At 36.2% G+C, this 19,685-nt stretch overlaps 1 protein-coding gene across 7 annotated transcripts in view; it reads left to right on the top strand.

The window, feature by feature from the left end:
* The window catches only part of LOC143236850 (uncharacterized), a 71,925-nt gene that overhangs the window by 45,661 nt on the left and 6,579 nt on the right, over positions 1 to 19,685 (top strand). For 6 of the 7 annotated variants that reach the window (XR_013019771.1, XM_076475472.1, XM_076475468.1 and 3 more), the window contains 8 exons: positions 3,796 to 3,977; positions 10,123 to 10,198; positions 12,687 to 12,792; positions 14,501 to 14,628; positions 14,917 to 15,079; positions 17,829 to 17,915; positions 18,292 to 18,455; positions 18,684 to 19,446. Coding sequence is in view for 6 of the 7 variants with exons in the window: in XM_076475468.1 (XP_076331583.1) it covers positions 3,796 to 3,977; positions 10,123 to 10,198; positions 12,687 to 12,792; positions 14,501 to 14,628; positions 14,917 to 15,079; positions 17,829 to 17,915; positions 18,292 to 18,455; positions 18,684 to 19,446 (1,669 nt within the window). In the remaining variant the exon portion in view is untranslated. Of the gene's footprint in view, positions 1 to 3,795; positions 3,978 to 4,449; positions 6,078 to 10,122; positions 10,199 to 12,686; positions 12,793 to 14,500; positions 14,629 to 14,916; positions 15,080 to 17,828; positions 17,916 to 18,291; positions 18,456 to 18,683; positions 19,447 to 19,685 lie in introns of those variants that run through there. The other variant, XM_076475471.1, reaches the window with a different exon arrangement.

Below are 19,685 nucleotides of genomic sequence, written 5' to 3'. Positions count from 1 at the left end.
TAGCTTTGCGCGAAAGTCAAAACAAACCAATGCCTTGAACATCACATATTGATAATTATTTATTGTGGCTTAATTACATAAAAAATCGAACCACTTTATCATATTCATTTTAATTGAGATTATGAGTTCAAGAACATCATTTTTAGACATTATGGGAAGCCCCTGTAGCTCAGATGTAAATAAGAGGACTCGCAGCGCTAAAATTTTGGTTTCGATACCCACGGTGTTTAGACCGTAGATAGTCCACTGTGTATGAATGCGCTTACAGCAAATAAACATTCTATGGACTATTACAATTTAAGTTTTGATGTTAAAGTGTCAAAATGTGGCGAAGAAATAGAACCAATAGTCCCAGTAACTGGGTCCGGCATGTCCAGATGATTACAAAACATTTCAGTCTTTACCTAATGAGATCTGGTGGTTAGGGCGCTAGACTCGCAATCTAAGGGTCGCAAGTTCCAATTCCTGTTTCGCCAAACATGCTGTCTTTCTGCCGTGGAGGCATTATAAAGTGACGTTTAATTCCACTGTTCATTGGTAAAAAGAGCAACCCACGAGTTGGAGGTGGTTATTGATGATTACGTGTTTTCCCTTTCACTTCTAAATTATGTACAGCTGGTGTAACTTTGTGCGAAATTCAAACTAAACCACACTATTTGCACTAAGTGAGCAAACCATAAAACACTTTTCAGTGGAACACGTAATTTCAAATATAACAAAAAAACCAACAAACTTAATTAAAGTAGTTACAGACAATACCCAAGACAATAAATAATGGTATCACAATGTGGTACCACAAATACACCGTAGAACAAACCAAAACACCATCAGTGGTTGTAACACAGTGTTACCAATGCCAAAGGTTTAGACATGTAGCAGCAGCATGCCAAGCAACTGCGCGCTGTTTAAACTGTGGAGAAAATCACCGCATATCACAATGTACCAAACAAAATCCCAAACCTAAATGCTGTAATTGTGGGGAAGAACACACGGCAAACTATAAAGGATGCCAAAAATACAAATCAGTTAAGGCACACTTATACGAACTTAAAAATCCAAATATGAACTAGCCACAAACAAACAAAATCCATCAACAATCAAAATCAATTGCTACTCAAACACCAGAAAACACAAACACAAAAACAAACTCATATGCTGCAGTAGTTAAAAAAACATCATTCATGCAGGAAAAACCATCAACAAGTAATGAAGATTCACCTAAAACAACTGAAGACACACACAAAACCACATCTATGAATATTGAAAACACACTAACCAATGCCATTACTTCCAACTTTTCTGAAATATTGACAGAATACACAAATGCAAATAAAGAAAATAATCTAACAGATATAATCATTAAAATAATTATGAAAAACATCAAACAATATCTACTACGAATGTTAACATACATCAAGAACTCTGTTAAACATGGATAAATTCACAGTATTACACATCAATAATCAAGTGCTATTGCTTCCAACACCTCTCCCTGTTAAACTTGTACATCTGATCTTTAAGATTAAATCAAATTTAAAATAGTAATAATAAAATAGTGCTAAAATAAAACAGCCACCTATGTTCTAGACTTAAAAAAATAAAAGTTAAAGAAATGAAACAAAAATATAAATGAACATTGCCCTGAAAAGGTTTGGTTTTTGTATTTCGCACAATGCTACTCGAGGGCTGTCTGCACTAGCCGTCCCTAATTTAGCAGTGTAAGACTAGAGGGAAGGCAGCTAGTCATCACCACCCACCATCAACTCTTGGGCTACTCTTTTACCAACGAATAGTGGGATTGATCGTCACATTATAACGCTCCCACGGCTGAAAGGGCGAGCATGTTTAGCGCGACCGGGATACGAACCCGCGACCCTCAGATTACGAGTCGCACGCCTTAACACGCGCCCTGAAAAGGACCAGATTTAAAGTTATGTTATTACTTCAGTATTAATCAATCCATTCAAACAAAGTAATGGAAGTAGGAAGAAGTCCAGTGTACCTGACACTCTTGGGTATACAAATATATATACCCAAACACTTATAGATAGATAGACCACACTATTTCTGATGAAAATTATGTTAGGTTGCAAATGCTTTCCTGACACTTCTCTTAGTTCTTCTCATTAACTTATCAAAACTAAAGATTGGACCAATGAGTGATACAGTTAGTTTAATGTGTAGTTCTTATTTATAATGACTAGGATGAATTAATTCATTATTTGATTATCCCATCCCTTACACCATTTATCACTGTAGGTTTCAAACCATTTATGTGAAAAATAGTAAATTACCTGCAGTTCAAAACGATTTTTATCTCCAAAGAATTTCAGATTTAATAAGTTTAGTATATTTTTCGGTGTCATCTTGGTCCAATTAAGTTGAAGAGCCGAGCTACTGAAAGAAGGTCTTTCCTGAGCAAAGACCTATGGTGGACAAAAAATAGGTCCGCAATGATATTCTTAAAAAAAACTATAATTTAAAACATCTCATGGACTAGTTGAGAAGGACCTGGAGAAGAAACATCTGTTTAACGCGATGTATTCATAAATATTAACTTGTATGTTTGGTTTGGTTTGTTTTAAATTTCGCACAAAGCTACATGAGCGCTATCTGCGCTAGCGGTCCCTAATTTAACAGTGTAACACTAAAGGGAAGGCAGCTAGTCATTACCACCCATTGCCAACTGTTGGACTACTCTTTTATTAACTAATAGTGGGACTGACCGTCACATTTTAATGTCCCACGACTGAAACGACAAGCATGTTTGGCGCGACGGGGATGTGAATCCGTGACCCTCAGATTAGGAGTCGAGTGCCTTAACCACCTGGCCATGCCAGGCCTGACTTGTATGTCAGCATAAAGATTGTATTTTCCATTTCACGTCTGATATATAATTTGTTCTACAGAATCGATGTTTGTTTGTTTTAGCGTAAAGCAACACTACAGATTATTTGCTCTCTGCCGACGTGATAAATAGAATCTCGGGTTTAAAAATGTAAGTATATAAAAATACTACTCATCCACTGGAAGGCGTTCCTACAAAAATTATAGTTCTTCATTGTTGTCTCTTGATTCTGTTCTAGTAAAAATAATTAGCTGGAACATCAAACATGAAAGTGGTATACGTAGTAACACTAAAGTTTACTTATTGAGTATTATTTAGAAGTTGCATTGACCAGTTCATCTGGTACGAATTCTAGAGTTTTTGGTCTCAAAGTGCTCGACTCGTATTCCGAAGGTCGCGGGTTTGAATCCCCGTCACACTACACATGCTCGTCTTTTCAGCCATGGGGCCGTTATAATGTGACGCTTAATTCCACTATTCGTTAGTAAAAGAGTAGGTCCAAGAGCTGGCAATGGGTGGTGATGACTAGCTGCCTCCTTTTTAGTCTTGACCCGGCATGGCCAGGTGGTTAAGGCACTCGACTCATAATCCGAGGGCCGCGGGTTCGAATCCCCATCACACCAAACATGCTCACCTTTTCAGCCATGGGGGCGTTATGATGTCACCATCAATCTCACTATTCGTTGGTAAAAAAGTATCCCAAGAGTTGACGGTGGGTGGTGATGACTAGCTGCCTTCCCTCTAGTCTTACTCTGCTAAATTAGAGACGGCTAGCGCAAATAAGCTTTGTTTGGCTTTGCGCAAAATTGAAAAACGAAACAAACAACTTTGTCTCAAAAACACCCAAGAGATCGAAAACTTTGTAAATGCATATGCAGTGTTTAATTATCTTTTAAGAACTAGAGTTTAGCTAATGAAATATTTTGATTTACTAATTTTACTTACAGAGCCTACAGCCTGAAGTAAGACTCGGCTCTGGAGATAGTAATGATAGAAGCGGCACCTGGCGACGGGATTGGCAACCTCACGGAAGGGTTTACACCTCATGGTCCAGGTGGTCTGCGTGGTCAGAGTGCAGTAAAACATGTGATGGCGGAGTAAGCCTGCGTACACGAGTGTGCAGAAGAAGGTCGGTAATTACGATTAAAAACGGGTCCATTATCATTTTTTAAAACACAATTTAAGTTGTTGTTGTTTTTTTGTAACCTGAGGACCCGATTTTGAAATGCCAACAGTATAATTATGCCCGTGATTCTGCAGTGTGGCAACATATAAATCACTTTTTTATTTCTGTGTAAAATGTCTGTCACGAACGCAATAAGAGAAAGACTGAAAGTACAGAGCTGAGTCAAGTCCATAAGGCTATCGGGTTATCGTCTGATAGCTTTTTAGACCTCTAGCGTGAATATTTATCAATTTTTCTAAAAAAAAAGCAAAACAAAATTGCATAAAATTGGCTTTCTTTGGTACTTTTATCAGCAAAGTTTCGCATTTCGTTGCAATCAAATGAGGGAAAATGCTTGGTAATTGATGGGGTTTTTTCTTCATTTTGACGAGTGTTTAGAGTAGCATCTTGTGTTGTTTTGTGAATATGTTTTTATGTATTTTAAAAATATAGAAAAAACGATAAGTTACGTTTCCTTGCTAGTGTTACATCAAGCATTTGAAACTATTATTTAATTAAACAATATTTTGTGTAACTATAACAGTAAATGTAATATCATAAGTTACACTTCTCCTTAAACATCTTTACTCGTGTAAATTTCAGACGAATACCTAGAAATACTGTAGAAATGTCAAGTACAAGAAAAAATTTAATATTTGGAAAATTCCAATAAATAACTCACAATATAAGATTTGCAAGAATTCAAAATATCCCTACCAGGTGACGCATCTCATTAATCACTATCCATTTGTCATAATCCATTTCTATTGTGCTTCACCTGGCTTTAAGATAATGCTACTAGACTAAATATGGCAACAGTTATTATTATATATTTAATGCGTGTTAGCCTTGCTTCTTACATATATAAAAATATACCTAAACAATCCACTTTGTGTTACCTTTGAAATCCTTTTCACGTGAATCCCCAAAAATTGCGATGTTTAAAAACAATGAAATCAAATCCGATTTACTGAGGTTAGATGGAAAAACTTCACTTTTTATTTCAGGTTTCAAGTATATATCTCCAAGAATTATATGGCTAAAGAATAGTTTTTTCTAATGATTGGTGTGTTATTTTACATTAAAACGGTTTAGTTGTGTGTGTGTAGGACAGAAATATATATATTAGTAACAAAGGCTTCGTTTATCTTGTGTTGCTTTACTAATTTTATTTGCTGAATAATCTTCACCATTTTATCTTTTCTACAGAGTTTTTTATAAACTTATTAAAAGATAATTTTCCAGTTTTGATGATTTATGGAAATAGCTTGTGAACTCTTGCTTTAAGCTTCTTTCAAACAGAACATTCTTTATAATTATTTAATTTCCATTAGTAGGCAAACTTTACCTTTTTCCTGGTCATCATTAGGTTGAAGCTATTTTCTAATTAAAATATGGCAAGTAACTCTCCCATCAGTCTTTTGTTTCCTTGAAAATTAAAAGAGCTAAGGATAGTTTTCTAATTTAACACATTTCAAAATTGTGTGGATTATATTATTTTTGGTGTCTCCCAAAGAGCATAATGTGGCCTTATGATAACTGACCATTAAATTCTTCTGTACAATCGAATTTGTTTGTATACGAATAATGTTTCAAAGAAACGTTCCAAAATGCAAAGATAAAAAAGATCTGTAAGATTTCCAAAAATACACGATTGTAGGTGAACACTAATGACATAAACACCAAAAGTAATAAAGTTGTCCCAAGGAACAGTATATGTTTGTTTGTATTCGGATATTCGAACAAGGCTGCTGTTAACTGCGGTGACAGTCCTTACTTTTTAAATGGTAAGTTACAGAAAAGAAAGCTAGTCAACAAAACCCGCTGTCAATAGAGAGGCTGCTTATGCACGGATATGTTTGTTATTTAGGTATTTAGATACGAATAACGGAACCACGGATTTATAGTCCAGCATACTTAGTACTAGGCCACGCTCGAGGGACAGTGTCAGGATGGATATTGAAAAATAAAACCACATCATCCGAACATGAAAGGGACAGACTGCCACAGACGAGAATTAACACGAATGAAAAATCAAACACAGAAAACCAAAGCATCTAGAGAGTACGTTGAATTTAATACTAGCCCACAACAACAAATTTCTCAAAACAACTTAAAGGTAACTTCACAAGATGAGTTACCATGATGTATTTGCCATTAATAAACACCTAATAGCATTAACAAAATACAAAAGCAACTGAATAAACTTGTATTACTATCATAACAATAGAGCCGAAGAACAGAAGAAAAATGTGATTCAATCAGATAAATCGGATTTTTACACATTTTCTATGAGACAGTTTTTTTCGTTTGTGGTGAATATCAGTAGAACCTGATAATTCTGAATGTCTGGGACATCAGTATTGAAGCTGAGTGATAGTATGTGAAGTTTTTTGTTGGTTTAGAGCATTGATCTCACGAAAAGGTAGGTAACCACAATTAGTTACTTAAGTTTTATCGCTAAACAGGAAGGTTCATCCTATGGTTAACCCGTTACTTCCAAAGAAGCACATCTGTTTCAGGAAGAAAATGCACCAATTTGAACGGCTGAAATTGTTGGATTGTTTCAAAGAATATGAGAAAGACTTTGGGCATCTAATTTAGTCACCACATTCATCAGATTTAAATGGTATTGAGCATTTTGGTTTGTTTGTTGTTTTTTTATTTCGCGCAAAGCTACTCGAGGGCTATCTGTGCTAGCCGTCCCTAATTTAGCAGTGTAAGACTAGAGGGAAGGCAGCTAGTCATCACCACCCACCGCCAACTCTTGGGCTACTCTTTTAAAAACGAATAGTGGGATTGGCTGTAACATTGTAACACCCCCACGGCTAAAAGAGCGAGCATGTTTGGCGCGACGGGGATGCGAACCCGCGACCCTCAGATTACGAGTTGCACGCCTTAACCCACCTGGCCATGATGGGCCCGCCTCTTTGGGAAACTCTTGAAATACAGTCTGAAGTAAATTTCAATTGCTAAAACCATATCAACAAATAAAACAAGCTGTAAGCTACAAATATGCTGGCACCATTTAAACAATTAGAGAAAGCTTTTATCTACAGAAGTTTAAACGTATCATTATTTTAGTTATAAATATATCTGATAAATTAACTAGGGCCGTATATAAAGGTAGATTATGATCTTTGAAGGCTTGAAACACATTATCAAACGATGTTTCGAATCTTTAATAGTACTAATTTGCATAATTTACTGTCGATCTCACCGTAGCTACTATTTTATTTATAGTTAAAAGGACTGCAGTTGACCTGAGCAAACATGTCTTTATTTCACAGTCACCGTTCAGAGCAGGTTTATGGTCGTAGACTTTTAAACATAAATTGTTTGTTTTAAAATTTTGCACAAAGCTACTCGAGGGTTATCTGTGCTAGCCGTCCCTAATTTAGCAGTGTAAGATTAGAGAGAAGGCAGCTAGTCATCACCACCCACCGCCAACTCTTGGGCTACTCTTTTACCAACAAATAGTGGGATTGACCGTCACATTATAACGCCCCCACAGCTGAAAGGGCGAGCATGTTTGGCGCGATGGGGATGCGAACCCGCGACCCTCAGATTACGAGTCGGGCTCTTTAAACATAAAACTGTTAATTAGTTAAACATACCTATAAAATGTAACAATATATGTACTAGCCAGAAAAACAGAGTAACACTAATAGTGCGATTAAATAATAAATACAGACCTTTAACTGTGGTAAAAAGTTACAAGACAGAGTGTTATTATTAGTCATGCGCTTAACAACAGCATTCCTGATTAAACACAGTCTTCCTGGTGGTGAGTGTAGAGTTACACGGTGGCTACTTTTCTAATATTGAAATTAGTAGTTTGTTTATATTTTGTTTCAAACTTAATTTCTTATAACACCTCTCGTACACTAGGAACACGGTACATTTTATTTAAGCAATGCAACCGCTATGTGTAACCTGCACTCATTCATAATGGTCTACTCCAATTACTGAAGAAACTTCTACGTAAAACGTATGTTTTGTGTATGTTTATGACACAACATATATTATTTAACGTATGTTTTGCTTGTGTTGTTAATATAAAAATATTGTTTAAGACATGTTTCGTATGTGTTGTTAATACACCAAACTTTGTCTATCGTATGTTTTGCGTATGTTTTTAAGACAAAATATTTTGTTTAATCTATGTTTTATGTGTGTTGTTAATACAACAAGTTTTGTTTGACGTATGCTTCGTATATTGTTTATAATATGACGAATTTTAATCAATGGGAATTCGGCCTGGCATGGCCTAGCGCGTTAAGGCGTGCGCTTCGTAATCTGAGGGCCGCGGGTTCGCGACCGAGTCGCGCCAAAATGCTTGCCCTCCCAGCCGTGAGGGCGTTATAATGTTACGGTCAATCTCACTTTTCGTTGGTAAAAGAGTAGCCCAAGAGTTGGCGGTGGGTGGTGATGACTAGCTGCCTTCCCTCTAGTCTTACACTGCTAAATTAGGGACGGCTAGCACAGATAGCCCTCGAGTAGCTTTGTGCGAAATTCCAAAACAAACAATCAATGGGAATTACACAAACCAGAAGATCTAATTTTTTATGTGAAAGACATTTAATGCTTACTAACTAGACAAGTGCTGACAACAGTTTCTATTAACAAGATTAAAGTCTGACACTGCACGAATACCGCTTGACAAACGTTCGAATGTTCAGAGCTATTTTGGAATTTCTCGCTTACTGAATGTCCTACAGTTAAAAGAAAACTTGGTCCAAAGGAGACAGACGTATTTTTTATCACTGATAAAAACAATTTAGGTACAGATACTGATTTAATAGTTATTAGATTGTCCAGAAATAAATGTCAGAATTATCAAGATGACATTTAGAAGTTGAATATTGAGTGACTTGTCGTTCGTTGGTTGGTTTAATCCAACGTTTGTCGCTTATAAGGTGTCTTAATCGTCTGCTGTTTCAATCCTATTCATAGTAAGTTTCGCAATCCCTAAGGCAGCATGAACGAGAAGAACTTTCGTCTGAACTTCTTCTACGACTTCAAACTTGGACGAAGAGCTATCGAAACTACATAGAACATCAACTAGGCATTCGGCCATGGATCTGTTATTGAACGTACAGTTCAGCATTGGTTCTAAAGGTTTCGACATGGAGATGAAAGTCTTGAAGACCACGAAGGTCGTGGAAGGAAGCCATTCTTAGATGAAAACGTGTTAGAGGAAGCAGTTGATACAGACTCTCGCACAACAGTACGTGAGCTTGAAGTAAAGCTAGGCACAAGCAAATCAAGCATTATCAACCACCTGAATGCGATTGGAAAGACGAAAAATTGAATAAGCGGGTTTCGCATGAGCAGACTGAAGATCAACAAAACAAGCGTTATGAGGCCTGTCAAGAATGACGCTCGAAAGATTGAACGAATTGGAAATCGAGGCTCTGTCTCATCCACCTAATTACCTAGACTTTTCCCCTACAGATTTTAATTTTTTCAAGAACTTTAACAACTTTTGAACAATAAACGCTTTCGAAACCAGGCAGCTGGAATAGAAGCTTTCAGGGAGATCATTGACCAAAGAAACTCTGATTTCTACATCAGGAGCATAAGCAGCATAGTTACACGTTGGCAAAAGTATGTTCAAGTAAATGGTGCTTACTTTGATTAAAGCATGTTTTACAACACTGGTTTATACTTTTACAAATTTAGCATTTCAAAAACAACATTTATTTCTGGACGACCTAATACAATGTGCAGTATTATCAGTAGGTGGAACGCATTCAGCAGTGACACTCTGTTTTAACAGATTATTGCTGTGATCAAATTAAATGTACAGTATACCTGTATATTTACACATTTGGTTCACAAAATTGACTTTGCTTATATGGTATAATTGGTTGAATTATTTATTGGTATTCGGTACTGGCTGTATGAAGCTGTTTTTCTATCGTTGGGCTATATGTGAATTAATTTTGTATATAATTATTTTCCTGGATTTATTTTAGTGTTCCGATTAGTTAACTTTGTTGTTTTTCTTTTTCTAGTCTATTACTAGCCCTGAAACATATCACAAAAAGAATTACAATATTTGTATTTAACAACAGTTTTAATTTGTTTTATTTTTGTTTTTCAGGGTAGGCAACTACTTACGAGGACTTCCACAGATGTGTTTTGGTGATACTTCAGAATATAAAGTCTGCATGGTAAAAGTAAGAGAAGACAAAAGTTATTAGTCACTGTCTTTCCTTCCATACCGAAATACAGACAAGAATTTCAAGTAACTTTATTAAAAGCAATGGGGACCCGGCATGGCCAGGTGGTTAGGGCGCTTGTCTCCCAATCCGAGGGTCGCGGATTCAAATCCTCATCCCACAAAATATAATCGCTCTTTCAGCCGTAGGAGTGTTATATGTTCGGTCAATCCCACTGTTCGGTGGTAAAATAGTAGCCCAAGAGTTGGCGATGGGTGGTGATGACTAACTGCTCTCGTCTTTTCCTGCTAAATCAGCGACTTCCAGCGTAAATAAACCTCTTGCTACTTTGTACGAAATTCACAACATACCAAACGAAAGTATTTTTCACGTTAGGCAAATGTGTTTCTTTAAATCAAATAAAAAGTCTCTTCATTAGATCATACAACAATTTTGTTTATAAGGAAAATAAACTGATCGGATAATTGCTGATTTGGGTCAATAAATGTATTTTCTTAGAACTCTAGTCTTCATGAAAATGCCACTTTTTCTTGCCGCTAAGGAACGAGCATGGCCTAATGGCTAGTCTGTCGGGCTGGACAATATACGCCGCTGAACGCGTAGTTTTGGCTACGAGAGTTTTATAATTATGTCAGTGGAATATTTTATTCGCTTAAAGAGTAACCGCCTAGGTGGCAGGCTGCTGTTATCAGCTATTCTGAATTACGTGGTTTCCATGCCTGGATATTAGGGTCTGTTGAACTAGTGTCTCTTGATGAATAGATCGGAACTGTTAGGCATGATTTAGTCAAATTTGTTAAGGGGAGTTTTTTCTTATTCCAGGGATTAGTACTCTTACGAAAGAAACATTGGTCATATTGTGGCACATTTTTACATTTAAAAATAGATATTCAATTATTTCACATCCGTGATAAGCTGTGGAATGTCACGTGATGTTTCATCTTCAAGAGTGTCCAGAGCCAGCACGAGCCTTGGGGCAAACATCTTCACAGGATCCTCTTTTTAACATTGTGAAGAACTTGATGAAAACAAGATCCTAAATTAGAACAGCAACAAGCTCATAAACAAGGCAAAATTATAGCAACAGCCGATTTTAGAACAGCAACAAGCTCATAAACAAGGCAAAATTATAGCAACAGCCGATTTTAGAACAGCAACAAGCTCATAAACAAGGCAAAATTATAGCAACAGCCGATTTTAGAACAGCAACAAGCTCATAAACAAGGCAAAATTATAGCAACAGCCGATTTTAGAACAGCAACAAGCTCATAAACAAAGCAAAATTATAGCAACAGCCGAGAACAGCAACAAGCTCATAAACAAGGCAAAATTATAGCAACAGCAGAACAAACAAGCTCATAAACAAGGCAAAATTATAGCAACAACCGTTTTAGAACAGCAAAAGCTTTTATAGCAACAGCCCTTTTTAAAACAGCAACAAGCTCATAAACAAGGCAAAATTATAGCAACAGCCGTTTTAGAACGGCAACAAGCTCATAAACAAGGCAAACTTATAGCAACAGCCGTTTGTAGAACAGCAACAAGCTGATAAACAAGGCAAAATTATAGCAACAGCCGTTTTTAGCTCACAATATTAAAACATTAATAAAGCAACAACAAATGTCTATTAAGTCTATAAAAATATCAAATATATGTTGTTACTCAAATTGTTATTTCATCTCAATCTTAATGCATCAAGTGTCTATATGCAAAGAAAAGCCAAATTTATGTGTTCAACGATTAAATAAACGTATAGCTTAAAGGTGCTTTGCGGGCCTGGCATGGCCTAGCGCGTTAAGGCGTGCGCTTCGTAATCTGAGGGCCGCGGGTTCGCGCCCGAGTCGCGCCAAACATGCTCGCCCTCCCAGCCGTGGAGGCGTTATTATGTGACGGTCAATCCCACTTTTCGTTGGTAAAAGAGTCGCCCAAGAGTTGGCGGTGGGTGGTGATGACTAGCTGCCTTCCCTCTAGTCTTACACTGCTAAATTAGGGACGGCTAGCACAGATAGCGCTTGAGTAGCTTTGTGCGAAATTCCAAAACAAAACAAAGGTGCTTTGCGCGTTTTACCAGGTTTCATTCGCTCGAGGCCCTGGAAAGGTGCTTTGCGCGTTTTACCAGGTTTCATTCGCTCGAGCCCCTGGAAAGGTGCTTTGCGCGTTTTACCAGGTTTCATTCGCTCGAGCCCCTGGAAAGGTGCTTTTTTACCAGTTTCACGCTCGAGCCCCTGGAAAGTTTCATTTCATTCGCTCGAGCCCCTGGAAAGGTGCTTTGCGCGTTTTACCAGGTTTCATTTGCTCTAGCCCCTGGTTTTACCAGGTTTCAATCGCTTGAGCCCCTGGACATTTCCCCTTAGGCCCCGTCCCGTTGGCGGCAGTGTTCACATTTTAAAACTCTTAAAAATCTCACAGACGTTATTGAACTTGTAGTACTTTGAGAGTGCTGAAACAACTGAATTTTTTGATGACCCGTTTTTCTATTGAATAGGCTTGTAACCAGAACGCGACGGATTTCAGACAAATACAATGTTCCAGTTATAACAACCGCAAGGTGGCGGGTCACTTTATCAGAGAATGGTTGGCTGATCTTGGACGTAAGAAATATTTTGAAATATTCGATAAACTATACATGTAAAATCCAAACCAAAAACTACTTAGCTGTAAAAAAATCGCCGTCTAGAAATAAAATATTTTTCATTCAAACAACGACTGAATGAATTGATATCAGGATACGGCCAAGGCAGTCAGTATTATTTGATACATTAGTTTGAAACTGCTTGTTGAACAGAGTAAACTCCACAATCGGTTAATTTTTTTTTGTTATCATGTTTGTCAGTTTTTTTAACGATATCACAAGTATGGGTCAATTGTTATTCCGGTGATGTTTTATCGATACAAACACACATACATAACCATATTGAAGTCCTTTGTTTCTTTTTCACAACCAAATAGTTTCTGGTTTAAATATTTGTTTGTAATTCACGTGCTTTTCGAGTGTGTAATATCGTGTCAGGATACGTTTCTTTAATATGTTTATGATTAGAAACTATACTGGTATTATACTGTATTCGAAAAAGATTATCTTGTACAAACAGTTGACCAATGGTAACTCGGGTTGAAACAACCAATAATAAACTTAATTAAAGTAGTAAAAAACACTCAAATCTTTTTTAACTTAGCCAAGCTGACGTGGTTGTGATGGAAGCGAAAGTCCTTTCTAAATAGATTTATTTATGAAAGTAAGCTAAGAATTAGATTTGTTTCTAGAAAATCTTATATGAAAGATATCTTGATGACTTAGTCACGGGTTCGTATCTCCGTCGCACCAAACATGCTCGCCCTTTCAGCTGTGGGGGCGTTATAATGTTACGGTCAATCCCACTATTCGTTGGTAAAAGAGTAGCCCAAGAGTTGGCGGTGGGTGGTGATGACTAGCTGCCTTCCCTCTAGTCTTACACTGCTAAATTAGGGACGGCTAGCACAGATAGCCCTCGAGTAGCTTTGTGCGAAATTCAAAAACAAAAAGCAAACTTAGACATACTACGGAGTATCGTACATAAAACTATGATCTACCAAAGTTCAATATAAACTGGCATCACGCCAAGAAACGCTGTTAACAATTGCTTTTGTTACAGGAAAACCAAAATACTAATTTTTGAGTGAAAAAAATAACATTTAGTTTAACTGTTTAGTACAAATATATATATGTGTGTGCGTTATTTTTAGCGAACAATCCAAGATAATCATTTTTATCATTTATTTTGTCATCAGAGGATACAACTAATTAACAACAAATAAATTTAGAATTATGAAGAACATGCTTGTTCACAGTTCAACAGTTTTGCCCCAACAGTTCAAATTCAAATGCATGCCAATATAAAGCTGTCATGCACTACAATATTATATTAACACATAATATTTTTCAAAATAAAGTGAACGTGTATATGTCCTCTTTTGAAAATAGGGCTGATCGCAACTCAGTAGTTAGCGTGCCTGACTGTAGATCTGAGTTTCTGTAGCTTGCGTCACGTTACAGCAAGGAAAAAAAATTGCGTTTCGCAATTTGAAGCCATAGGTGCGTTATAATAGTAACCTTAAAATCCAACTATTTGCTCTATCAAGAGTAACCAAGAGATATCGATGGTTGGTGTTAACTATCTATTTTCTCTGTCTTGTATGTCACTTCAAAATTATGAGCGGCTAGTACAAGTAGCCCTTGTGTATCTTTGCTAGAAAAACAAAATAGCATTTTCAGAGTAACAGTGCAATAACTAAAGTTTGTATATCTACCCTTTTTTACAGGTGGTAACCCTTGTGAATTGAAATGTCAAGCAAAAGGACATCACCTGATATACAGCTTTGGAAAAGTTATAGACGGGACAAAATGTAAGCCTGGTGGAAAGAATGTCTGTGTAAATGGTCGTTGTATGGTAGGTATTTAAATTTTGTTTGATTACTGTTATACGTATGTGTATTTTGAGGTTAATAGCTTATTTGATTTCAAAGAAAGCACGTCAGTTATGAACTCGAGGGAAGTGGTGTTATTATTGCAATGCGACTGAAGGATCTATTTTCACTCTAAGTGACCAAACATTTCTAGCAAAGATAAGGCGTGAATTAGAGTGAAATAGTCCATAAAATATAAAACAGATTATTTAACAATGGTTATAATTTATAAATCCCCTTGTTAAACGCAGTGTATATTATTTTATGTTTAGCCGATAGGATGCGATGGCCGAGTTGGGTCTTACAGAACCATTGACAAATGTGGGATTTGTGGAGGTCGAAATCTTACATGCATCCATTACAAAGATGTATTCTATGGTCAGAAGTCCTTAGGTCACATTTCCAGTGTCCTAAGAAACACTTCATTGTATAGTGGTGAGAAAATCAATTTTTTTATTCCGGTGTTATGTTATGTTTAAAATAACCCAATATTGAGAAATTTTTGTTACCCGGTGAGACAGCAGTAAGTCTTCGGATTTACAATGCTAGAATCAGGAGTTCGATTCTCCTCGGTTCACAGAGCAGTTAGCCTATTGTGGATTTGCCATAAGAAAACCTAAACACAGAAAATTTATCACGCAGAAACTCAATTTAACTACGCATGGATGGTTTGTTAATTTTTATCGACTCAAGCTTAATGTTACAAGAGTTTTTGTTATTTAAGTAATTTTTATCATCAATTTTAAAAATATGTTTATTCCGTTTAGATTATTATACAAAGCGTTGTTTTGAAACTTTTCCACCAAAGTATTTAATGATCAAAATTTATCTTGTCTACAAATCAATACAACTTATAAAACATTTTAAAGAACAAAATATTTAAAGTAATGAAAATGTTACAAACCTTCTTTTCCTAGATGTTGGCCCCGGCATGGCTGGGTGTTTAGAGGTGCTTGACTCGTAATCTGAGGGTCACGGGTTCGACTCCTCACTCAAAGGTACATGGGGGCGTTATAAAGTAACGATCAATCCCACTATTCGTTGATAAAAGAGTAGTCCAAGCATTGGCAATGGGTGGTGATGACTAGCTGCCTTCCCTCTAGTCTTACACTACTAAATTAGGGACGGGTAGGACAAATAACCCTCGTTTAACTTTACGCGAAATTCAAAATAAACAAACAATGTGTTGTGTATTCTGTGAAATGTTGCCTACGTTATAGTTTGTGCTTTAAATCTTTCTCTACAATCAAAAAAGACTCAAGTAAATAAATGTGTGATATCTACAGACTTAATAGCTTCCTAATCATGAAAATTTGGCCTTAAATTCAGTTTCTTTCCGTCTTTTTTAAAATAAAAGTCATTGTTTTAAATGTATTTGTTTCGATTGAACCATTAACACGCACTTTTTTTAAACTAGTGGTGTTAGCTATGTCAGTTCTTGTTGTTCTATTTCTTTAGTACACTTCCCCTAAACTAGTGGTGTTAGCTATGTCAGTTCTTGTTGTTCTATTTCTTTAGTACACTTTCCATAAACTAATGGACATGTTACATCTTGTTATTCTATTCCTTTAGTACACATACCCTAAACAAATGGAGATGTTACATCTTGTTATTCTATTCCCTTAGTACACGTACCCTAAACTAGTGGTGTTAGCTATGTCAGTTCTTGTTGTTCTATTTCTTTAGTACACTTTCCATAAACTAATGGACATGTTACATCTTGTTATTCTATTCCTTTAGTACACATACCCTAAACAAATGGAGATGTTACATCTTGTTATTCTATTCCCTTAGTACACGTACCCTAAACTAGTGGTGTTAGCTATGTCAGTTCTTGTTGTTCTATTTCTTTAGTACACTTCCCCTAAACTAGTGGTGTTAGCTATGTCAGTTCTTGTTGTTCTATTTCTTTAGTACAATTCCCCTAAACTAGTGGTGTTAGCTATGTCAGTTCTTGTTGTTCTATTTTTTTAGTACACTTTCCATAAACTAATGGACATGTTACATCTTGTTATTCTATTCCTTTAGTACACGTACCCTAAACTAATGGAGATGTTACATCTTGTTATTCTATTCCTTTAGTACACTTTCCCTGAACTAATGGTGTGTTTTTGTTATTCTACTTTTCAGCATACTCCTATGTTCCCCTAAATATTGCTAGTAAAATCATATTATTGTTTTCACATTCTCTGGAATGGTCCAGTCACCCCTAAAAATTACAGTTAATAATGCTAGTTCTTGTTGCTTCACCTTGTTGTTCAGTCACCTTGTTGCTTAAAAATTATTTTGCGATCCTCGTTCGTGATGTTTTTGTTGATAAACTATCTAATGGTCGTACGTCGTGGACAGTCAACTGTGGTGGTCATGCACGTGACTGCGAATTAAGTTTGTTTTTGTTTTTAATTTCGCACAAAGCTACTCGAGGGCTATGTAAGCTAGCCGTCCCTAATTTAGCAGTGTAAGACTAGAGGGAAGGCGGCTAGTCATCACCACCCACCGCCAACTCTTGGACTATTCTTTTACCAACGAATAGTGGTATTGACCGTCACATTATAACGCCCCCACGGCTGAAAGGGCAAGCATGTTTGGTGCGACTGGGATGTGAACCCGCGACTCTCAGATCACGAGTCGAACGCCTTAACCCACCTGGCCATACCGGGCCTACGAATTAAGAAAACATGGAGAACTTTAAAACTGTCTTGTAGTAAATTATATAACTTGTATTTAAAAAGAATAATTATACTTTTGGATCTACACTACTGAAATCTGTTCTTATGGAAATTATGAAGTTGAAAACTGAACAGTTGCATGACTTTTGTAAAGTTTAGTTCTATTTTCTCTTTAATTTCGTTATCATTTTATGAGTTATCTACAATTGAACATTAAGGTAAGACACGCAATGTTTTGTGCCAAAATTTTGTATAAATTTAGGTTTATTTATACCTGAAAAAATATAAAAACTATTATTGCTGTGCCTATATTTATATTTATTAATTGAGATTAAGAGAACATTTTCGTACATTTTGTTTTCTCATCAGTAAAAGGTTTCAAACATACTCTATTGTAATATAAAACACAGTATAAAAAACACCATAACTATCAATTATTTAACAACACGTTTAAAGAAACAGCTTTTGTTTATCTATGAACTACTGCTTGTTTTTGTAATGATTTTTGTCCTCAGGTTTTGGACTTGGATACAATGATGTTGCTATGATACCTGCTGGGGCTACCAATATCTTAATCTCAGATAGCAGTAAAAACTTACTAGGTAAGATCGTATGCCACTAAGATGTTTTAATTTATCATGTCTAGTTCTGTTAATCTAAATTCAACATAAAAGTCCAAAAATATTTTAAAATATAAATTTTATAATTTATTTCAACTTTTTTATTTTTAAGTTAAAGTAAACAGGAAAAAATGTTCTCCTCTTAAACTGTGGCTTTTTGAAAATTTAGATCGTTGCCTGAAGTACATTTAAAACAAAACACTTAGTCTATTCATTAATAAATTCTGTCTTGTATTAACAGTTCGTAAACAACTGTAGATAAGCGTGTATTTGATTTAGTAACAATTTACACTTCGGGAAAGGCAAATTTGTTTTCACGTGTTATTAATACATGTTTTTCTTCTGATCATTGATACAGCCCTAGCGGATGAAAAAGGAACATTTATTATCAATGGAAACTGGCTGATTGATTGGCCAGGAAGTTATCCCGTGGCTGATTCAGTGGTGATTTATAACCGAACCAAAGACAGTGTCGAAACAATCACCATTCCAGGCCCAATAAATCAAAATCTTTACGTAATGGTAACAACCAATTATTTTTATTATCAGGAATTCTTATTACTACAGATCTAATTTAATACACAAGTAATTCAAGATTGCAGTAATTTCATATTATTCAATCCATTTCTCAATAGCTACAACTTGTTTATAGTATAACTCATTTTAGTAATACGAAGTGAATGATCTAGTAAATTCAGCTTTGAATATATACTATTGTTAATATACTAAATTAATTTTTCTCTATCACAGGTGCTGCTTAAAGAATCGAATCCAGGTATAAGCTACGAATACTGGCTGTCCAAAGAGCACTATCCCCTCAAACAGAGGAAATTCCCCACAGCTCCATCATCACAAAATATTGTCTCCTTATCACCCAAGCCCCATCAAAATGATTCAATAACCAATTCAGTTAGAAGTAATAGATACAGAACTTACACAACTTCACCAGTACGTAACACATCGCGTTCTGATCGTTATGGTTTTCGCACAGTAACATCCTTATCAGCTATAACATGGAGTCCGTATCACGGCCATTTTCGAAATATTAATACTCCTACAACGACTACAGCGCCGCATCGTGATCGATATGAAAATAAAAGATTATCGGCTGGACTCACGACAAAAGCGACGTCACGTCCTGATCGACAGATTAAAACTCCTACGAAGAAGAAAACAAAACAATATAATCACTATAATTATCGAGGAGTCTCTTCTACTGTGACAAGAATGACGCATCATCCTGGTCGTTACCAAGGGTTTTCAACAAACACAACCCCGATTCCCGGTCGCCATGGTTACAAGAAATTTATCAATCCGAAAACGAATATCTTTATAAAAGCGTATGACAAAGACTCAACGCGTTTTACTAATTTTCAGTTTTCCAGGATTTTTAACAAATGGGAAAAAGTGAACCGAAACAGAACAAATACCCTGACTCCAACAACAGTTCCAGAAGTGAAAACAACGATAACACCTTTCAGGAGAACTCACTCACCACATTTGACATTCAAAAGTAAGAAATATTTTGATGTAGAACCAAACAGCTTCAATACAATAATACCCAACTTGTATCTGAAAACAACGCGTAGGAAATAAGACAAATCGCGAGAATTACACATATTTCTCCCTAATTTACCCCCACGTGGCTTAGCGGTATGTCCGCAGAATTACAACTTAGAAAACGGGTTTCGATAACCGTGATGGGCAGAGCACAGATAATCCTTAGTGTAGCTTTGTGCTTAACTTCAAACA

Source organism: Tachypleus tridentatus, chromosome 13 (genome assembly GCF_004210375.1).
Source record: "Tachypleus tridentatus isolate NWPU-2018 chromosome 13, ASM421037v1, whole genome shotgun sequence".
Classification (NCBI taxonomy): domain Eukaryota; kingdom Metazoa; phylum Arthropoda; class Merostomata; order Xiphosura; family Limulidae; genus Tachypleus; species Tachypleus tridentatus.
This window is presented reverse-complemented; position numbering and strand designations above follow the sequence as displayed.